This window comes from Nyctibius grandis, chromosome 7 (genome assembly GCF_013368605.1).
Source record: "Nyctibius grandis isolate bNycGra1 chromosome 7, bNycGra1.pri, whole genome shotgun sequence".
In the NCBI taxonomy this organism is placed as follows: domain Eukaryota; kingdom Metazoa; phylum Chordata; class Aves; order Nyctibiiformes; family Nyctibiidae; genus Nyctibius; species Nyctibius grandis.
The window spans coordinates 2,378,394-2,394,748 of NC_090664.1; the positions used below are offsets into that span (position 1 = coordinate 2,378,394).

Consider the following 16,355-nt stretch of genomic DNA (forward strand, 5'->3'; position numbering starts at 1 on the left):
TTCTAAACCCAAATCATATGCAACACCTAATATATCAAATAAGTAAATTTGATATTAAAGATGAAAACCTCCTTGGGTGCACTATAAATTTTCAGCTAAACTTGAAGATACACCCCTCCAATGGATGGCCCATCTATGGGGAAAAGGAAGAAATCAGGTTACCCTCACCATGGACGAGGCTCAAGATTTAGTCCTAGTGCTGGGGATTCTCCTACAAACCCCAATGCCACAACAGGCAGACTCACTGTGGGGGTATGCTGACTGCTGGGCCAGGCAGCTCCCTGCCAGCTCAGGGCAGGGTGAAAGGTGAATAGAGGTGGAATAACGCTCACGAGTTGCAATCTGTCACGCTAAAATCTGCTAAGACATGTTGGATAGATCCTAGCCTGTAGGTCAGGATGGTAACCGCCAAGTCTCCTTGACACTACAAGACTGACAAGCTCAGTGAGTTGCAGACCAGCTGGCCCACAACTCACCAACGTCCTCATCACCGTAGCACCAAGAAGACTTGGAGCAAGGCTGATCCAGACAGTGTTGCTCACTGTGCAACACCACTAATCACTAGTGCTGGTCTGAGCCAGGGCATGGAATGGCACCTGCCAACACACCCCCTTGGAAGAAAAAACATCCATGAAAAATACCTAAAAAAGCAGCCTGGTCAGAGGGTATTGGACTCTGACATAAGGACATGTGAGAAATGTCTACAAATGTGCACAAACATGCTTAAATATATGGTAAGTGTGGCAGCAGATTGGTGGTGTGCACTCTCACGCCATGTAACAAATGCCAGCTCCTGATCACAGCGTTTTGTGGGTTCCTGATCCCCCACAAAACTAACAACCCACAAAATCATAAGTATATTTTGAGTTATATTCATTTTTCCTCTTTTTCATATTTAATTGAAATCTGGTTACACGGTGCCAAGTTTCTTGAACAAAATGAAAAATACTCATAATAAGCCTGAAACAGTTTGGGTTTTTTAATATATATAGTTCAGAGCTTCAAGCAACCTGATACAGGTTAACCATCTTCCTAAGGGGAAAAATGCAAGAAACCTTTCTTGCAAAATGTATTTTGAAGTTAAGATTGCACTAAATCATCAATCAAAACACTCCTAAGCCCGCCATGGATTACAAAATAACAACAGCTAACGGTATCAGTTTGGTTAACAGCTTGCTGGGTTTGGGTTTTTTTTTTTTCGTTTTAGATCCTTCATTCAAATCTGCTTCTTGAAAAAAGACTCATTTCAAATCTCATTTTCAAGCCCAATAAAAAAAAACAAAACAAAACAAAAAAGCATAAAGAGCACACAGACAGGTGTTATTTTTTTTCAGGTTCTCCAGGCCTGACATACATTAGTCTAAGTTAAAATGCTCTACACAACTCAACTATGTTAAACTGATTCTGCTAAATTTGGATAAATGGTTCAGTGTTTTTCCTGAGCACAACTTGCATCACCAAAATGAAAACAGCTTTGAGAAATCTACCATGACAGCCAGTATCATACTGTCCACGAATCTCAGTAAGCCAGATACAAGGTCATTTACCTCAAGCTTTTTCCTTCTGCCCTCACCACATAATGTTCACTAAACTCTATGAAGAGTCACCAAGTCACCAGCAAGCTGCCCCTCAGTTTTCCTTTATACATCTGTAGTTTTCATCTGCTGAAAACCACATCTGAGACACTGTTTTGAGGGCTAGAGGCAGGGGGAATCTGCAACAGAGATGTTCACACTGAATGTTTAATTGCAGAGCAGCTCAGTCACGGGCATTCTCGAGTCTATGCAGGCATGTTCAGGAAGGATGCTGTCTACTGCCTGGCTAGGGGCAGGGAGCGGGGAGGCTCGTTGGTGCCCCAGCAACAACAGTGAGGCTGCTGTGGTTGACATCTCTTTGCAAGGAGCCTCGAGGACTGCACCCCTGCCAGGTCTGGAGTCACAGGAAACCCTGGAGAGACAGGGTCTGAGCTCCCCAGAGAACCATAAAGGGGGAAAAAGGAGTACATAAATACAAAACACAACACCTCCAGGGAAGAAAGTCGACTTTATCCGATGCCATTCTATAGGTGAGGGTCTCCACTATAAACTGTGAGACAGTCCCAAGTTTCCTGACAACTCCTGAGCTAGACCAGAATGAGATTTCTGGAGCTAAGCTGTGGATGGCTATAGAGCATGCTCCTCCCTGCTCTCAAACATGTAAACACACTATTTGATTCTAAACATAATTGTTTTACTAAGCTTTTAATTAAAAAAAAAAAAAAAAGCATTCTCTTTCATTTTGTCTGGGGCTAAGAAATGATTTCAGGTCCATGAGCTAGCACATCAAAATAACTGCACTGTGAACAGAGTGGTGATGCAAAGCAGGGTGTCTAAGGTGCTTTTTGGGGGATCCAGAACCCCAGTATAAGGTAAAGAATATGAGAGAGTGATAGAGTGTCCCTCCACCAACTGCTCTGACCTGACCAGGGAGCAGCCAGGAGGGACACACTATAACTAGCAGAGTAGTCTTGGTATGCAGCAGAAATAGGGGTGTGTGTGTGTGTGTGTGTACCTCACCTTGTGAACCCCAAGGCTCTCCCTTAAATTGCAACAGCCAATCTGAAGGAAAAAGACAGTCTCAATTCAAAAACCTACCAGTCTTGTTTTCTACTGTGATGAAACCATCCATATTTAGAGGAAACACGGAATCCTTCCCCAGCTGGAAACCAATTAGACCACATGTAAAATCAAGACTTAAGAAAAAAAACACAGAAAATGGGTAAGAATTAAATACCTCTGAGTCTGTGAAAAAGTTGTAAAGGAGAACATCATCAAATTCCAAGCCCTTTGCTTCATAAACTGTCAGTACAAGTGCTAAACTGAGTTCCTCAGGTATCTTCTCCTTTGCAGTTTCATTTGCCACTAATACCACCTGTCATAAAATACATTATAAAAAGAACATATTAGGAAGAAAAAAAAAGGTAACAGCTGCATAGAGAGAGTATACAAATATGTCATGATCATGCCAGAGCCTTCTCAAAACCAGACAACATTAACACACATTCCAGCACACTCCACAAAAACGGTCACAAAGCTGCCACTAGAAGACTGGCAAACGCGTGGTATGTGCAGACAGCTGTAGATCTGATGGAAGAAAATTTGGAGTTCGAAAGGAATGGGACAGGCAACACCTGATGCAAAAAAAAAAAAAAGAATAGAAAGAGCCAGATGTGTATTAAGAAACAGAAACCAACACAATAAAGATTTAAGTTTAAAAAGTATAATTTATCCGTGAGATACAAGGGCTTAAAAAAAGAAAGTTGTGGGCAGTCCATATAAAATGATGATTTAGCAACAGAGCGGGAAGAATCTGCAAAAAGCCTTATACCTAAGAAAAGCAAACCTGATGTGCTCCAAATTCAATGGGTTGTGTTTTCCTTTTGTTGCCTCTCAGAAGAATTGCTAGGTCACTAATACTGCAGGACTCCAAGACCGTAGGTTTTGGTCCATCAAAGAGACCGCAGTCCTTAGGAAGACGATCAAAAGATTCTGGGAAATAATGCTGAAGCAAATCAACCACTCCAGAAGCTAAACGAAGAATACCTGTAATAAACAGAATACAGATTTTAAACTTCAGTCTGACTGAACACACTTTTAACGGATTTTTTTTAGAATTTTGAAATTAAGAAATATCATGATAAAAAACACTAGTCAGAGAAGAGGGAAGCTGTAAGGTCCACTTTGCGTTTCTGCCATTTTGAGTGGACCTCATTCTTGGGCCTGTAAAGGTCAGAAAGCCGCTACAAAGGCTTAGCAGCATCCTCACAAAATGAAGGTCATAAATGAGAAACAAGTAAGAAAAGCAGTAGCAGCACACCAATGCTGCAAACTCTAGTGATTTGGGGATGGGACAACAGAAATGGGTATGGTTATTTGTTATGTTTTCCTTCAAATACAGTCCAAACATGCAGTAAGCAAGAGTGTTCAAAAAAATGACAATTTCAAAAATGTTCATTCTTGGTTTTCCAGTTGAGATGTCAAAATACCAAACTGGCAAAAAAATGACCATCTGATCTCTTAAAGAAACAGGCCGCTTAAAGATGCTTTGAATTGGCCAGTAGAAAACCTCAAGCATTAGTGACAACTGAAGAGCACAGGCTCAGATCATAAATAAATTTGTTACTCTACCTGAATGGGATCTGTAGTTCTGGTACAACTGATATATCCTTTTTGGTTTTCTAATACGCTGCTTCTTGTTCATGGAGTTCTTGCTTGCGTAATGAAACAGTGACCTCAGATCACTAAAACGAAAAGCAACTCCTTTCATTATGCTCTGGGCAGTGTCACCAGTTAGAAACATGGCATTAGGGTCATTGATGCATTTCATTAACAGTGCTAACTCAGCTTGGGTGAAATCCTGTATCTCATCACCATAAAACTCATGGATGGACCACGGCAGCTCCCTGAGCTTTGAGAGTCTTTGAGATAAATTATACAGCAAGTCTTCTTCATCGAAGTAACCTCTCTGTGATCGTATCTGCTGATAAAGACAAAAGAGGTGATAGATTTCACTCCTGTCTTCTGTGAAGTTCGGTGACCTCTTTCGGCCTAGCTTTTTGTACTGCTCCTCAGTAAGTTTACCTCCAAAGCAACCCAGTGCCTCAAAAGAGCCTTTCAGAAATGATTTTATTTCTTTCCAAACCAGTGCTGGATTGTAGAAGCTTTTACCTTTTATCATTTTCGGCCACATTTCATTTGCAAATACATCATAAGTCACAAAAGTCCGAGGATCACTTTCCCTAGAGTACACATCTGCAGCTCCTTCATCATCACCATGTTCTGTATCAACGTTACCTTCTTCATCCTCGTCTTGCCAATTTGGTACAACCAAGTCTTCCTGAGGACTCCAACCAACAATGGTTCTTTTAAGGCTTCCATCTTCGTCTCTTGGAAAAAATGGGTCAGGCATGGATGCATCCAGTAACAGCAACAACTGCTTGGAGGTGACAAACAGTGGAAAATTTTCATCTTTAATGTCCTGTAGCCTGTGAACATTTGGCTCCAGAGGCTTGAAGTGACTGGTTACCTTGGAAGACTTGCTAAGTTCAATGAAATTCTTCTGAACTTCTTGGCACAAGACAGGATTTTTTGTCACAAAGATCTGGTGCAAGTGCTCCAGCCTGTTCAAAGCTTCTGTGCTACGCATTTGGTCTTCTGCATGGTCGTCACATGCATTCATTTCCACAGCAGCTGTGCCCACAGGAACCTTTTCATCCTCGCTGTCCTCGTCTTGCTCGTCGCTCACCTGCTCCTCACTTGAATCGTCACTGTCCTGTTTTAGTTCACTCTCTTCCTTCTCTAACCTAGCTTTTTCAACCTCACTGCACCGTCTCTGCTGCCATGTTTGCCTCTCCAGCAGAGGACCATTTGCCAAGGTGGATTTTTCCCAGTACGAATAGAATTTCTTCCAAAGCCTATACAAGCAGCAAGTAGTCTTCCCTGTCCCACTTCGCCCGATTAAAATGATTGGTTCCATGGGCTTTGGATTGAGATCAATTACTGCGTACTCCAACTCCCCAACTCGGAATGGGTATTCAACAGAAGAATGTACATCATTTATAATGTTAAGTGCCATGTTAGTACTGAAGCTGTGAAATTTCATTATATTGTATTCCAATTCTGCCGCACTGGCTGGAGGGAAATACTCAGGTATGGTACGTTCTTTTGATTTTTCTGCCTCTGGGTCTTCAACATAACAACGTGGAACACGCTTCTGTGTTGTCACATTATGGTTCTGATGTCCTTCATTTATGCCCTTGAGCTTCTTCCTCAAGATGCAGGATAAACCACGATTGTAGGAAATACATATATTTTCTAAGACACGGTTCAGCTTGCAGTGGTCAAAAACAATGGCCCAGATTCTGATTATTTCCGTGTAAACTCTACCCGATTTTTCTGGAAGACTTTTTATCTGTTCTGTCTCCATAATCTTTTCCGCACTCTCACTGCAACGAGGAGAAAAGTCGATTGCAAGTTCCCATAGCATTCTTGCACCTTTGCCCAACTTGGCTTCATACAGCTGGATATCAGCTTTCAAGTGTTTCAGTGGCTTCTGAAGGCCCCTAGTCCATTCCCCATTGCCAAGCTGCTTAATTGTCATTATAGTTTTAGTTTTCAGATAACGAGGCACAGCTTTGCTGCCCAATGTCTTCAGCGTTTCAGGAGTGCACTCTATTTCCCAGGTCATGTTATCAAACTCCTGCACATATGCCTCAATATCCAGAATCTTCCCCTTCTCTTCCTCTCGTTCTTCCTTCTCTCCATTAGGCAGGGCCATACTAAACTCCCCTGCTCCTTTCTTTCTCTCCCAATCAGCCCCTTTTCCTTCAGGATAAACTATGCTTCCCCAAGGTTGCAAGGACTCACTTTTTCCCTCTCCTAAATTAGTCTGGGCTGAAGATGGCTTTTGTAGCAGAGGATGATCCTTTCTTAGGGTGTCACCCAATTTCAGTTGCTGAATTAAAGCTGTGATGGCCTGCACTAGACTTTCCTGCAGCGTTAAAGGGCTATTTACTCTTTCTGTTTCCTGCTTCACCAATTGAGCTTTTTTTGTCTTCACAGAACATGGGGTTTTTAAATCATTATGTGCTGCGTTGCCAGATGGTGCCTTTAATGAGGACCCAGATGAAGAACGCCCTGCACTCTTTGGCTGTGAAGTCTCAGAGGCTGGAATGGGCTTAGAGGTTTTAACCGACTGCCCTGCTATATCCTGCCGGTACTTTTTTTTCCCCAAAGCAGCATTATTCCAAGCAAGTAGCAGTGGGTCATTTTTTTTAATTCTATGCCTCACATCTCTTCCTAATTTGTTTTTTATATTGAAGTTAACATCAAATTTTGCCAATGACTCCATTATTCTCTTAGCCTGTTTTGAAAATCCTCTCTGAAAAATAACATGCATCACTGTATTTCCATTCTCATCTTGCATGTTTGGATTAAGATACTGGAAGTCAGAAGGTCTTGAAGCAAAGAGATCAAGTAGGTAGTTCAGGATGTTTAAACCAGTGCCATCTGAAAGTAAGAGAACAAATAAAAAGGCTGCTTTGTAGGCCAACAATTTTTAATACTTTTTTTCTGCAGCTGTTAAATGAAAACCAATTTGCTTTCAAAACAAAACAAACAAACAAAAAAAAAAATCTACATTTCATGTTTGTAAAACATGCTTATTTGAAATGGCTCAAAAGTGAGTTTTTCTAATACCGCTCTGGGGTCATTTGGTTCATTGTAATATGCCACCCAGAAATAATCTGCTGCAGAAAACTTTGGTTTACTACAACAACCTGTGGCAAATCCCAATGATTTCCTGATATCTGAGGCCCCTAGAGAAATTTCATACAAAATAAGATTAGTGCAATACCTCCCAGGGCGGGGGAAAGGGGGAAGAGAGAAGAGATATTCTACAGCTTTCTAGATTTAATCCAGATTATATATGTGATTTAAATCAGATTATATATGAAACATTTCTTTCCTAACTGTAAAATAGTGACACACAAAAATGATTGTAAAGAAATTCCACCTCAAAAACTGTACACAGTGAAAAATACTTATGAGAAGATACTGTCATTTGGCCTCGTAATCTTTTGATTTAAAATTTACAAGTGGCATTATCTATGCTTTTAATCTCTCTAAAGCTATTAAGTGAAATGTGTGTGATTTAAAAATGAATAAATTCAGTATTTTTAATTATTTTAATACTTCAACGCAAAAATGCATTTTTTTCTTAATTTAAAATCAAACCTGACTTTGGGGCTTAATTTGACAGTTTATCTGAATTTCTTACATTTTTATGTAAGCCCTACAGTCCTCTCACTCACTCCTCCTCTGAACAAAACTTTGCTTGATTTACAATTATACAAAAACACAGAAACAGATTTCAGACACCACTGTAGGATTTCCTTCAAAGCCTGCTGCCATTGCTCTGCCTTTACCTTTGTTTCTTCCTGGCTCCTTCCCATTTACTTCCTTCCCACCTAGTACACATTTTACGGGGTTTCAAAGAGGAGCCTTCCTTTCTAAAGCAGATTGATTAAACAAGAATATGCTCACAAACCAGTAACTGATGGAGACAGTACAGCTGCTTGATTCCCCCTGGTCACCTGAGCTGCCATTAACTCTCCTCATAGTCCCAGCCACTGCAACCACAGAGTAGAACACATCAGCTTAAAGACTGGTGCGTATCCTCTGGCCTGCAAACTTTGGGAGCTGAGACACAGTCAAACATCCCGATCTGCTGCTATCACATCAGTAAACAGCAGCAGACAGGGCAGTGGGCTGGACAGGCAAGAAATGGGGAAGTTTTCAACAGTTGCTGTGAAAATGAATGGTGGACATCTGCGAGAGCCCTTTGTGCCCCCTAGGCCCAGGCACACAAAGCCTTACCTCTGTTATTTAAACAGATGAAAACTGCAGCATGCAAAGGAGTATCTCCTTGAGCAATGGAGACGTTTTGAGGATCTGCACCTCTGGTCAGCAGCAAATACACCAGTTCAAAATAATTCTTTTTGAGGCATATTTGCAGCGGTATTTCAGAGTCACTTCCAATCCCATCTGGCAGAGCTGGTGTGAAGGACATGGAAATACCAGGCGTTAAATCTGACACGCTACGTCTGCAAACCACTGAAAGTTCCAAACAGGTGAAGGCACATGCTGATTGCTGAGCAGGCGACATTTTTTTTTGTCAGCTTTTTACATGTATCTGTTAAAGAGCTATTGACTAAGATAATCTTCAGAATCTCCTCTGATCTCCCATTAAGCTGAGTAACTAGTCCTCCTGTTGTGATAGGAAGACAGAAAAGCCAGAACATATCTTCTTCAAGTCAGTCACTGACTGAAACAAGAAGCCTCCTTGCACCTCTGGCACTCGTAAAGCTGCAGCAGGACTGTGTCCATAACTTAGAGCTAACATCAAAGTTATACCATGAAATTAAAAATGCCAGAGTAATCCTAGAAATAAACCTCATGCAAGCCAAGAAAAATGATGATGCCCACACTAGCTAAAAGACAGACATCTGGTCATGCCTTTGAAATCACTGAAGTAGTCAATTACTTGTAACCTAACAACAGACTGAACCCAAAGACCATGGCTTACAGTTTCCATCAATCAGGATAACATTGTGGCTGAAAACAGAGAAATTAAAAACCAAGCAAAGGAGCAACAATAATATGTGGCCTTTTACCAACCCTGACAGCCAAATTTCATTTGAAAAACATCTTCCATCCCATGTAGACTTACTAGCTTCCCCCTGTCACATGCAGCAGATGCAGCCAATGGACTGCACTCCAACAAGCCACTGCACTTACAGAGCCACAAAAAACATGCATTGGTATTTCTAAAACCATGTTGCTCCAAACATGCCAAACAAAATATCTGCTCTATTATTACACATTAATATTGCACAGTTTTTCACCTCCTCGTTCAATCAAGCATCTTATGAGGGGCACTTGCGTATCCAAACTGTCACACCGTTGGATAACGTTGCCAATGTCGACGTCTGAAAGGCTGCAGTTTTTGAAGAGTCCTACACCTGACGGCTCTTCCCCACTGGCTTTCCCTGTTAGCAGCAGCAAAACATGATGCCACATTTGCTTCTCCAGCAACTGTTTTATGAAGCTGTTAGCACAGGCATGGGAGATGTTGCAAACCACCCCTTCAGGGATTTCTGCAAGACAGTAAAGACAATGTAACTCACTCAAACTAAACAATAAAATCAATCTCACTGTAAACTGATTTCAGAATAATGAACTCATTGAATTGGAAGTACAGAACAGCAAAATGCAACACTTGCATTTTTTTTGTCCTGATGCTGAACATTTTGATTCATCATACTGAAATGTTGTGCATATTCTGGTGGTTCTAAGTGCAAAACACAACAGCAAAAATAAGTAAAAGCACATTGTTCCAGTAATATCAGTTGCAGAAACAGGGAAGGAAGGGTAAGAGAGCAAAAACTGTATGTTAGCAAACACATTTTTCACAGCAATTAAGTTTTGTGAAGGGGAGAAATGGGAACTTGCTGTACCTTTCACAGAAGACAGCAGTTTCAGAAATCGCTTAACTGCATCTTCCTTCAATACATTTTTATGATGTGCTCCATTCTCAAGTTTGTAGAACTGGACAAACTGTTCAAGAACATCCCGGAGAGAATCTGTATCAGCTATGGCTCTGCTTTCATTCCCCCCTGCAAAACATCACAGAAACTGAAAACCCAGTTCTTTGCTGGGATGTTAAAATCAGATGGCTGAAACTCTTGCTGCCAAAGCCAGTCCTGTGATGGACTTCATATCCCAAAGGATATTTGATATACTCATCAAATACACTCTTTACCATAACACACTAAGCTGAAAATTGTTATAGTTCACAAGCTGATCTGCACGCAGGCAGGACACTGCTGCCTCGCAGCGATATCATTGTTCAGAATTTTTAGAGTACGTGACTAAAACCAGTAATGTTTTCAGTGTAATTTTTGTCAGGTGTCCTGAGCTTGTCCGATTCCTCAACGGCATTTAAGAAATACAGCCATAAAATGATTTGTCCTCTTAAAAGAGAAAAACAAAATCAAAACAAACCCCATCACACCAAAATCATACCTACAAGTTTAAGAGATACTTAGGTAATGGGCAATGGCAGATTTTAAATTACGTCCTAAAAAATGCCCTTAAATGAAAACTGACAGACTCGGCCTGACTTTCCTAAAAGCTCTGAGGAATTCAAGTACATCAAAGACCAAATAAAACAGCAGCTTTATCCCTTAGGACAAAGGGATGGACAAGGTTGGTCATTTATTTAGCAACCAGGATTAACCTCAGACTGCTATCTGTAAAGCAGAGGCTTATTCTCCAGCCTCTCATTTTGCACTAAGCCTGGAAAACTCTTGGGGGCTGTGCATTGGCAAGAAAATGAAAAAATTGACCACAAAAGACAGACTGAGATGCCTGGAACACCAACCAAAGCAATTCTCACCATAGGGGGACTGGTGTTAATGTCCTGAGAACCACAGGGCTAAGACCTTCTCCAGAGCAGGGCGGGGAAATCTCTACAGTAAAGAAAGAGGAACTGTGGGAATCTACTTGCCAGGAGCCACAAGATGGAAATGCCACAAAACCCAATGCCTTCCAGCAAACCTGTATGTAATACACACATGAAACCGTGGATGTAGCCTAAAACTTCGCTTTTTTGCCAAGTTTGATTTGCCTGTGCAGTCTTTTGCTCCTTCTGTGCTTTGAGATCTGCATGACATGAGCAAGTTCTGGTTTGAAAAGGTTATGCTTTGGGCTAATACAGTAATAATGCTAATACAGGTGTTACCTGAGAGTTCTGGTTGGTTAGTGCCAAGGAAAACAAGCAGATCAGGCACCAAGCCATCTCAGAAAGACTATACTGAAGAAATGCCTTCAAGATGAACAACGTCCATGCTTGGGACTTACTTTTAAACAGCAGTCTAAACCATGGCTTGAAAAGATCAGCTGCAGGATCTGCCTCCTGAGTTTCTCAACCTGAGAGTCCTGCAAGAACATCTTGCCTAACCGGCCAATCTGTCAGTTCTCACATGGATACTCATAAGAACTTCTCCGAATGGCCTCCTACAACTGGATCCTCTGCTTGAAATGTCTGTGGCCCACCACGGTCTCTTTCAGAGCTAGGATATAAGTAGCAACCAAGCTGTTGCACCATGCTGCCGAGAAGGTGCATCCTACAGGGACCCTCCAGTCCAGAGGGTAGACAGCTCTCCATCTCCTGCCCCAACTAGCAGCCCTCCAACCATACCACAGCGCAGGCAGCTCAGGCTTGATCCATTTGGTAGTGCAGACAAACTATATAACGGTTAGCCAGTCTCAATACTGTCACCCTGGGGTGGTATTGTACAATTTGTACGTCTTCTCGTTCTCATTTATTGGTGTGGAAGAGGAAATCCCTGTTATTTGGGTAATCACACTTGACACATTAGTTTCCAGAATGGCAAATTATAAAAGAAAAACCCAGACAAGTCATAATCCTTTTCAGAATGGACAGGCTATTATAAAAAAAGCAGACTGGAAACCAGTTTATCACCCCAGTTCATGAAATTCCATATTAGTGCTGGGGCAATTAAGATTTGTGTCTTTCTGTATGACAACAGGTCCTTTGCAAACTGCCTAGAAATATCATTAATAATTTTTAAAATGCACTTCGAAGTTTCCCCATACTTAAGAGTGTAACTGAATTTTAGCTCCCCTGTTTTGGTTATGAGAGGCTCTCGTAGTTGTAGCCTGATAGTCTGCTCTGCTACTCTTTTCCCTTAACATTAAAATTTTCCAAGTAATACAGGAGTTTTAGCTGCATATCACCAACATATATTAAAGATGGCTAAAACTTCGTGAACAAAGAGCTCTTATTAAAATGTTATTTTGTTTTTTAAAAAAGTCAGTGACTTCTCACTCACGTTTTCATCATTTTCACAGCCTCCCTTTTTTTGTCAATATTTTTTATTAAAAGCATTTTAAATATGTCACCAATACTTGAACAAAACGTTCCGCTTTCCAAAAACTAAAGTGAAGGTAAAAGGTTAAAACTGAAAAAGCATCAAAAGCGAAAAAGCATCAAAAAGAAGCAATTTCTATGGCAGGGGGAGCCTCATGTTAAGGGTGAGGGAAAAAAAACAGTGGCTTAGAGTAAGTTAGAGCAACTTGTAGTTACTTACGCATGATATACTAAGAACATTAGTTGGACAGGAGTCACCTTCAGGCAAGGCCATCACTGACTGATAGGAGATCAGGGTGACAACTCATAGGAAAAGTTACATAAAACCCACCCACTATTACCAATCACAAATAAAACAATTTTGTATCTAAAGGATATAGTTTTAAAACAGGGAAAGCACCCAGTCCACGTAGTACCTGTCCGTTTCTCAGAGGAGGTGTGTTTCTCAATGTGATCTCTGACTGCTCTTACAGCACCGAAGTTTTTGTTCTTTTTCAAGATATCTATGACATATCTCGACCGTGCATCTGGAACCGTGGGGTCAACCCCAAAATTCAGGAGCATGATCACATCTTCTGTTTGGCCTAAAACATGAATAAGTGTTAGAGAAAGAATAATTCTCATTGTTCAGGGGTTTTGTTCTGTTTTCCTTTGTATTTTTCATTTCCTGGCACAATTTCTAGCATAATTTTAATTAAAAAAAAAAATCTAAATTTTTCCAGTGTCATAAGAATGAGGTATTGTTACATATCTTTCCCCAAAAGAAACACCTTCAAAAAAAATTAAACTCTATCTATCTTCACTATTATTAATTGGGAAATGGGAGCACAGAAAGTGCTCATGAGGCACCCAGTCATCTCACTGGCCAGAGGCAGTATGTGGAATTCACCTCCTCCCTTATGCCCCAACCCTGTTCTCCAGGCTCTAGGAAAACTGCTCTGTACATGAAGAGAAAACAAAACAATGGATTTTGCTACTGTTTAGAAGGTGACTCAATAAACCAGAATATTTCACGTATTCAGGCATGAATATACACAGCTAGGCACTGAGTTTCTTTCCTATGCAAAACATAACACATGATTTTCTTGGTAATAAGCCTTATAACAAAGATGTCTGGCTTGACTAACAGTAGGTACCATTGCTTTCAACAGAAACTACTGTCCTCTACAGCATTTCACAACAAGTATTACAGCTCACACATAAACACAATAAATATAATGGTGATTTAAAGCCTTGACACAGTACCTAATATCCTGGAAGATGACACGCTCCCTTCTTAGTATGTCACACTGCACTACCAGGGGAAACTTTACAGCCCTGCCTGGGCTCCTCCTGCCTCAAAGAGGCACATGTGCTATAAGCCACACCATCAGAGCACCTGGGAGAGTGCAGGAGCACCAAACCACCGAGTCAGGGAGGAGAAGACTGAGCAATGGTGAGCAAAGAAGTGTTAGACCACCACGTGTGCCCCAGGCACTCCACCACAGCACACAGCCTCTGTTACTGCATGTGCCAAAGGCAAAACCTAGGTGAGGAAAAAATGATGCAGGCTAACACCAATGTCTTGCTTTGTTTGTCTAAGCTTTACAGTTAGAGAAATTTTAGGGATTTTTTTTGCTAACAGATAGGTACAAGGGTTTATTTTTATATGTATATTTTTATATATTTATAAATATATTCTGTATAAAAATATACTATATAAAGAAATAAACTTTAATAAATAAATATATAAAATTATATACTCTATATAAAATATATACACTATACAATTATAAATAAATAAACTTTTATATATATATATACACATATATATATATGGTCTCTTCTGGAAATGCAAGAGTCATTTAGCAACAGATGGAACTGCTGCAAAAGACGTGTTACACCTTTCCAGAAAATGAAATTATTCAGTTATAGGTTGTGCACATTTCATTCATACTATTAGCGAGAACCACCAGAACGTCATTGTATTTAATGACCTAAAAGTTTGGTGTTATCTTGGCATTGGTGATGCTTATTTCCAGTTGCCACCTCGTGGGCAGAGTAAGAAATACAAGAAAAGACAGGCTAAGGGAACATAAAAGAGTCTAAGTTTCACCCTCAGTAAATTTGCAGATGACACCAAGCTGGGTGGGAGTGTCGATCTGCTGGAGGGTAGGAAGGGTCTGCAGAGGGGTCTGGACAGGTTGGATAGATGGGCCGAGACCAACGGCATGAGGTTCAACAAGAACAAGTGCCGGGTGTTACATTTGGGCCACACCAACCCCATGCAGCGCTACAGGCTGGGGGAAGAGTGGTTAGAGAGCGGCCCGGCGGAAAGAGACCTGGGGGTGCTGATGGACAGCCGGCTAAACATGAGCCAGCAGTGTGCCCAGGTGGCCAAGAAGGCCAATGGCATCCTGGCCCCTATTAGGAATAGTGTAGCCAGCCGGTCTGGGGAAGGGATTGTCCCTCTGTACTCGGCACTGGTGAGGCCGCACCTTGAATACTGTGTCCAGTTCTAGGCCCCGCACTTCAAGAGAGATGTTGAGGTGTTGGAGCAAGTCCAGAGGAGGGCGACCAAGCTGGTGAAGGGTCTGGAGGGTCTGACCTACGAGGAACGGCTGAGGGAGCTGGGGGTGTTTAGCCTGGAGAAGAGGAGGCTCAGAGGTGACCTTATTGCAGTCTACAACTACCTGAAGGGAGGTTGTAGTGGAGTGAGAGTCGGCCTCTTCTCCCAGGCAACTAGTGATAGGACAAGAGGACACAGCCTCAAGCTTCACCAGGGGAGGTTCAGGTTGGACATTAGGAAGCATTTCTTCACAGAAAGGGTCATTAGATATGGTGGAGTCACCATCTGTGGATGTGTTTAAGAAAAGCCTGGACATGGCACTTAGTGCCATGATCTAGTTGACAGGGTGGTGCCAGGGCAACGGTTGGACTCTATGATCCCTGAGGTCTCTTCCAACCTGGTTGATTCTGTGATTCGATTCTGTGAAAAGGAATCCCACAGAACACGTGAAGGAAAGCATTTCATTTTCCTCCTCTGATGAGGTACACTGTTACTTAGGTTTTAAATCTTCACCTATTTAAAAGACCAGGATAGGTCTCCAGGCAGTCTAATACGATTTTAAGGGCATATCAAACTTTAGAAAGTAACTTCTATGATTCTAAAAACTGCAGCATACTTGTGGGGAACCCATAACCAGTCAAACAAAAGAGCAAGGAAAATGGTCACAAATCAGGTATACAATTTTAAAAGGGAATTGTTAATATGTTTAAATATTAGTTACCATTACAAAGTCTACATTCAGATAAAAAGACTTTCTCATTTTCTTCCTTAGCACGAAATAGTGAACACTAGGGTCTGAAATTTTCTTCCATTATTCGTTTTTCCATATGAAAACAGAACACCACACACACACACACAAAAGAAATAATTGTATTTACTGCGTTTCTGGGAATATTCACTGGAAGATGCCACGATATGCAGGAGGGTGCATCCATCTCTGTCCCGCTGGTTGACCCTATCCTTCAAGTCTGGCCTCTGAGTCAGTAACCACCTGAAGAGATGGTTCTTTCCTGAAACGATTAAAAAAACCCACTTGTTACAAATGGTAAACAGAGATACAGCAAAAACAGACCCTGTTTTTTTTTTCCCCCTATGGAGTGGCAAGATGCATCTGTATGAAACCTTTTCTTGAAGATGGGAGTTAGCAGAGGGAAGAAATATGGGAAAAATCATGGTAAGAGCCAGCTGCATTGTGGGAGACGTGACGCTACGTTCTTGCTGACTTGCAGCAAGCACAAATGCGAGGTTGATTCACAACCCTTTACCACGCATAGAAACTGTTGCTCCACACTGAGGTGCCAGGAACACTGTATTT

At 41.3% G+C, this 16,355-nt stretch overlaps 1 protein-coding gene across 1 annotated transcript in view; it reads right to left on the reverse strand.

The window, feature by feature from the left end:
• The window catches only part of TRANK1 (tetratricopeptide repeat and ankyrin repeat containing 1), a 49,237-nt gene that overhangs the window by 17,693 nt on the left and 15,189 nt on the right, over positions 1-16,355 (reverse strand). The window contains exons 8-15 of the mRNA XM_068405254.1: positions 15,919-16,050; positions 12,909-13,076; positions 10,055-10,213; positions 9,443-9,694; positions 8,415-8,591; positions 4,167-7,046; positions 3,382-3,581; positions 2,773-2,910 (exon numbers count right to left, since the gene is read on the reverse strand). Coding sequence (XP_068261355.1) covers positions 2,773-2,910; positions 3,382-3,581; positions 4,167-7,046; positions 8,415-8,591; positions 9,443-9,694; positions 10,055-10,213; positions 12,909-13,076; positions 15,919-16,050 — 4,106 coding nt within the window. The remainder of the gene's footprint in view (positions 1-2,772; positions 2,911-3,381; positions 3,582-4,166; positions 7,047-8,414; positions 8,592-9,442; positions 9,695-10,054; positions 10,214-12,908; positions 13,077-15,918; positions 16,051-16,355) is intronic.